Source organism: Mustela lutreola, chromosome 12, assembly GCF_030435805.1.
Source record: "Mustela lutreola isolate mMusLut2 chromosome 12, mMusLut2.pri, whole genome shotgun sequence".
Taxonomy (NCBI): Eukaryota; Metazoa; Chordata; class Mammalia; order Carnivora; family Mustelidae; genus Mustela; species Mustela lutreola.
Window position 1 is genome coordinate 38,202,045 of NC_081301.1, and position 5,777 is coordinate 38,207,821.

Below are 5,777 nucleotides of genomic sequence, written 5' to 3' on the forward strand. Positions count from 1 at the left end.
TTCATCCCTGAAGATGTCCACAAATGGCAAACAGATTAGAAGGGGTTTTTTTTTTGTTCAGATTAGAAGTTTTTATTCTAAGAGAATAATCCAATAATTTTCACCTTCATTGAAACACGATTTTCATCTTTCAAAATGCCCCAGAGTTATTAAGGGGTACTGTGATTTTAGGAAACTATTTTCCCTCCATGCCAAATCTAAAGTAGATTACATTTATTACATCTAGTGGATTATTTGGGGGCTCTACCAATACCAAAAAGATTTTATCCTTAATTAACATATTTATTTCCAGTAATGTATTTGGTAAATAAATAATATTTGGCAATAAAACAAATCTGCTTTCATACACCTACAAAATCATTTTGAGCAGTAGTAAGAAGTTAATCCATGTCATATAATTTTTATCATGAATTGCATAACTTTGGCATGCATTTTGTTATATCTCATCCCCTGGCATTATACAAAGTGTCTTTGACATGATGCCATAGAATATTCAAACCGGGAATGAACGATAGACATACTCTAGTGTAAGTCAGTCCCACTCCTCCCTGATTTCTGCAGAGTGAGAACTGAGGTACAAGAAGATAAAATTTGCTCAGGATCACACATCTCATTTTCTGACATTTAAGCCCTACTAAAAAAAAAAAATCATACTCTTTTGATGTTGAACTTGGTTTGGAAATTGTGATTTTTAAGGGCATGATTCTTAAGACTGAATGCTACACTTAAAGACTTGTAGACTTGGATCTGAAATATACAAAAGGGGTATGGCCAGAATTTGTGTCCTCAATTCCCCCTTAGGGAAAAAGTAGCTGAAACTCTCTGATCATTAACAATAAATCATCATTCTTTGAAGGAGACAAAACATTGGATTTTCAAGATGAAATATACCATGATTTCTCTATATAATTCAATATTTCTCTTCAACAGGGACTAAATGGTATCCTGGCTGATTGCCCTCTTGTCTATTATAGTTAAGCAAGTGAAACAGAAAATACATTTTAGGATCCCTTTGTGCCTTTTTCCCTCAGCAGCAAAAAAATTAAGTATGAAATAAAACAGACCTTTGTCGTGCAATGCTCACTGATTAGGTGAACTTAATAAAAACTGAGCTTTAGTTTAATCTAGTAGATTAACTTTTGTTTCATTGGTTTTTATAGTCTCTGGGAATGTTGAATAAATGTACAAATAATGACACTTCTAGAAGTTTAACCATTGCATTTTATGTAAATTCTGCATAAAGTTCAAGACTAATGTGTTGATTTCATCATTTTCAGATTTCAAAAGGCATATAGGAATAGTTATTACCAGGACTCCCAGAAATGTTAAAGACACTTGTATACATATGTAAAACCCATTTTGACTTGATGAACACAAATTCTAATCAATGAAAATATTACATCAAGTCATTTTGCACCCGATGAGCAAATTATACATGAATGATAGCAAATATTTAAAAAAACACTTAAGATAAAGACCCAGTAAATCAATTTAAATGAATAGTTTAAGAAGTAACATAGCCATCTAAAATTTTTAGTTTTTTACCTAGCTGGTCACACATTTATTTTACTTTATTTGAAATCTCTGATCTTGTCAGAGGATAATATCATAAAACTCAATTACATAATTCAACTCCCCTTTCTCCAAAAACCATTCCACCTAAGGAGGGAGTAGCTTTTCTGTCTTGACTTTTTTCTTTCAGCAAATAATAAGTGTGAAAACCTTTCACTGGAAAAAATCATTTCATACAATGAAGCACTAAATTGTTTTGTCTTTCGATTTATTCCAACTGAAAGCTGCTCAGTTTCCCTATGGCAAGCCCATGTATCATTTCATGCCTGATATCTGCAGCCTACTCTAGATTTATCTTGCTTTTAGCAGGTGCTGAGTAGCACTTTCTGGGTTATTTTACAAAACATCCCTCATGGTATAATTGTTAAAAAGCAATTGGAACTGCTTTCTCTCCTACTCACTGCCTCTTCAGTGTCCTTAACCCTCATCACCCTTCTCTAAAATGTGTCCCCAACATGCCTATTTACATGCCTTCAGGCACCCGAGGCTTGCACACCCATCACATACCAAGTCAATTTCTAACAGTCTGAAGGCTGTTGAGCAGGGCAGTTTCCTTCCCCAGGAAGCTGAGTGTAGTCACATTTCTATCAACACAGCGACTCTTGTATGCAAAGCTTAGACTATTGTCTCGTGGTCCCACCTGCCTTGGCTCTGATTGATGTAACAACAGTATCTGTCATAGGGACTGTTCTGCTTGTAGGAGCAAACGATGATACTGTCCTGGGGCACAAAGAAGATGCTGTCCTCAGGCTCCGGGCAGTCAGATCTGTCCCAGGCTGAGCACTTGGCATCCAAGGCACTGTAGACAAGGGAACTGCCTGAAGGACAGTAGCCATCCAGGTATCTGGATGTCTCCTCCTGATGCCCGTTCTGGACCAGGCTCTGGCGTTCTCCTTCCGTGGGTGTGGGGGTGGTGATGGCACTGGCCACAGCCACCTCTGTCTGCCCCTGGCACAGGGGCTTCCCCCTGAGGCCGGCCTTCTTAGCCAGCTCATCTGAGCTTCCCTTGCCCGATTCCAGGTCTGAAGGGGTCCGCAGCAGTTCCACCACCTCCTTGTCCTTGGGTTTCCGGAAGCAGGGCAATTTGCGGACCCATAGCAGCTCATTTTCAGGCCACTTGGTGCATCCCTCAGTTTTCCTGGCCAGGGCAATGGCTGCGATGCCTGGTAGGCAGATGGCTGGCCCGATGGCCAGGAGGGGGATGTTTCCAAGAGTCTCTCCTTTCATCCCAGAGACGGTGAACATGAAGCCAAAGACCAGAAAGACACTGACCAGGGCCACCACCAGCCCAGTCCTCGGGTTTATATCATCAGGCCGCATCTTTCACTCCATCCAGATTGGGGGCTACTTGCTGGCTAGGGAGCAGCAGTTCTCTCTTCTGTCAGAGGCAAAACCACAGTGGGTTAAAAAGAAAGAAAGAAAGAAAGAAAGAAAGAAAGAAAGAAAGAAAGAAAGAAAGAAAGAAAGAAAGAAAAGGAATGAAGGAAACAAGTCAATTTTCCACCCACCAAGTCTCTCTCTCTCTTACCCGTTGTCTGTCTCCACTTGTCTGTCAACCACGGTCTCTGGATTTCTATTTCTTCCTCTGTTTCTCTCTCTCTTTTTTCCTCTGTCTCTTTCTTACTGCCTCTTTCGCTTTCATATAAACATACAGAGACTGGGGTCACTGAGGTACCTGAGGTTTCCTGCTGTCTCCCAGGAGCAGGGAAAGAAGCCAGTCTGAGTCTCCTTAGAAACCTCCACAACAGCTGTCCCCTCGGCTCTCTCCCTTGTTTCTGTCAGGAAAGCCTCGCTTTCCCCACTGACTCCGCATCCAGGAGGTGGGACGTGGGAGCGCGTCTTTCTCAACAGTGCGCGTCGGTCTCCAGAGCTCTGCGAGTGGAGTGGAGGCACAGCCCAGCGCCGGGCTCTGGCGCAGAGCCCCGGGTCCTGGAGGGAGGAAGGACTTAGTCTGGGAAAGAGGGAAAGCAGCGCTCGGAGTCTGGCCTCGTTACATCACTTTCAGAGCAAGCTCAGAAACAAAGAAGGACGCGCGGGGGCGCGAGGGGTTCAGACCCCGGCGAGAGCCACCCGGACAGAAGTGGTTGCCCAGGGTCCAGTCGGGGTGCTTGGAGCAGCTGGGGTTCGTTCCGCCGCTGCCCAGGATGGCTGAGCAGGACGCCTGCAACTGCCTCCGTGCCTGGGGAGAGTCTGGGGGCGCAAGACTGTCGCTGGCCAGAGAGCGGGACTCGGGACGGTTTGCCCACGGGGCAGCCTGGACCCCGAGTTCAGGTCCGAGGGTCAGAGAGTGCTAGCTGGAGATCTTCCTCGGGGACCTGGACCTTTCTCCAGTTACAAATCTGGATGATGCGACCCGACTGAGAGCAGAGCTCCCAGGGGGGGTCTCTGACCACGGGCCTCTCAACCGCTAGGCTCTCAGGGCTCAGAGGGCTGCACGGAATGCTCCAGGCTCCCACTGCTGGCCGACTGCTCTTGGTGCCGGCGCTGGGCGGCAGCGGTGTGCAGAACCGCTCCCGCAATCGAGTAGGTTGCGCAGCCAGAGCCCCCGGGACCGGCTCCCAGGCTGATACAGTGTTGGGGAGTGGGTATCGGGTCTTGCCCGAGACTTTAGGGAGTCACCAGAGTCTTTCCCCTCTGATCTTCCAGCTCCGGACACTGGAGGGGGTGCTTGGAGATGGGATCCTACTCCAATACTCTGGTGGCACCAGCCAGGCTGGCTAGGTCAAAGGAGAAGGGCTCTCTGACCCCATCCCCATCCCTGCACTTTGCACCTGACGTCCAGCTGGCGAGGAGAGGGAAGGGAGCGTCAGGCCAACCAGCCCACCATGCAGCTCCAGCTTTGGGCGATTCTCTCCTCCCTTGCAGAAGCTGGTGTGAAGAACCTGTTTTCTTTCCATCATAGTGGGAGATCGATTCCTTTGGCCAGAAGGGGATGACTGGTTTTGACCGCGGTTCTTCAACAAGGCTGTCCATTTAATGTAGATGGGGAGTAGTAAGGGACAAGGAGAGGCGTGTACATTCTTTCATGTCAAGGCACTGCAGTGGAAAGAACTTTGAGAGAGCTTTGACATCCAGGCCTTCCCCTGCTTAAAGAAGCTGAATGTTCTTGGGCAAGTGACTTAACCTTTCTGAGAGTCAGTTGACCCAACTGCAAAATGAGAATAGTACTATCAAATGTGTGGGGAAGCATTATGAGGACTAAATAAATGTAAAGCTCTTAGCACAATGCTTGGTAAGTGGTCCTTGTTCACAAAGTGGTAGTGAACCACTATATATTCGCATATATATTCATATATATTCGCACTATATATTCACTCAGGGTCACGATATTTGGCAACAGAAAAGGCATTAATTCCTTGCCCTTATAGGCTGATTGCAGTAGGATTTTAAAACCTTAAGCAGTTCTTGTAATGCTCTAAGCCTATATAGCTATGTACAAAAGCTTTTCATCAGAAGAGAATGGAAATTCAGGTTGGAATGAAGCTTTGGCATGTGGGTGTTTGAGAAGAAAATGCAGAACCTTTTATTTCTGAAATTACAGAAATCACGGGATGCTAGAGTTTGAAGATACTTTATAAAATATCTACTCTAACCCTCTTTATTATACAGATGAAATCCAGAAAGGTTGCATTTCTGCAATATTACTTGAGTATTTATTATGTGCTTGGCACTGTGCTAGGTGCTGGGGATACATGTCCAATAGGATATGTTCTGCCTTTATAGAACTCATGTTCACAGAGCAAGATATGTGTAGGATAGGATAGATTATGCTATGGCAACAAAAGTCTTCCAGACCTCAAGGGCTGTCTGCTCATCCTATGTGTCTATGATGGGGCAGCTGTGCTCTGGGATTCAGGCTGACCAGGCAGCCTCCATTTGGAACATTGCCACTCCACTGAAGACCTGGACCCTATACTGATCCTTCTCTTCAGTAGATTCTTTCTTGGGATCCTCTAGCACATCCCTAGGCTGGTTGGGTGGCTAAGGGACCACTGTGTTTTTGAGTATAGATAAAGCTCTGATATGCAAGGTGGGGAATCTGTACTCTGCCTATCTACTCCTTCATGGTTTAGAACAGAACCAGGATGGGAAGAGAAAGGCAGCATTCACTTTATTTTTGCCTGCAGCCTCACACATGTTAGAGTTAGGCCTGGTTGAAGCTTTTGGGGAAAAGAGGGTGAAGTCCCAACTGTTTTAATAGGCTC

General features: G+C 45.2%; 1 protein-coding gene across 2 annotated transcripts; it reads right to left on the reverse strand.

Annotated features, from left to right (window-relative positions):
- Positions 1-1,198: 1,198 nt before the first annotated feature.
- Positions 1,199-3,575, reverse strand: TMEM215 (transmembrane protein 215). 2 transcript variants are annotated; one of them, XM_059142836.1, is made up of 2 exons: positions 3,248-3,575; positions 1,199-2,950 (listed from the first exon to the last, which is right to left on the reverse strand). In XM_059142836.1, exon 2 carries the CDS (start codon positions 2,890-2,892, stop codon positions 2,188-2,190), a length of 705 nt encoding a protein of 234 aa, XP_058998819.1. In that variant the 5' UTR covers positions 2,893-2,950; positions 3,248-3,575; the 3' UTR covers positions 1,199-2,187. The 2 variants fall into 2 exon arrangements, with proteins under 2 accessions (XP_058998819.1, XP_058998818.1); XM_059142835.1 differs by having other exon boundaries at positions 3,101-3,574.
- Positions 3,576-5,777: the final 2,202 nt, after the last annotated feature.

Excerpts from the sequence above, each read along its gene's own strand:
- TMEM215 (XM_059142836.1), bottom strand. The coding sequence starts at position 2,892 with ATGCGGCCTGATGATATAAACCCGAGGACTGGGCTGGTGGTGGCCCTG.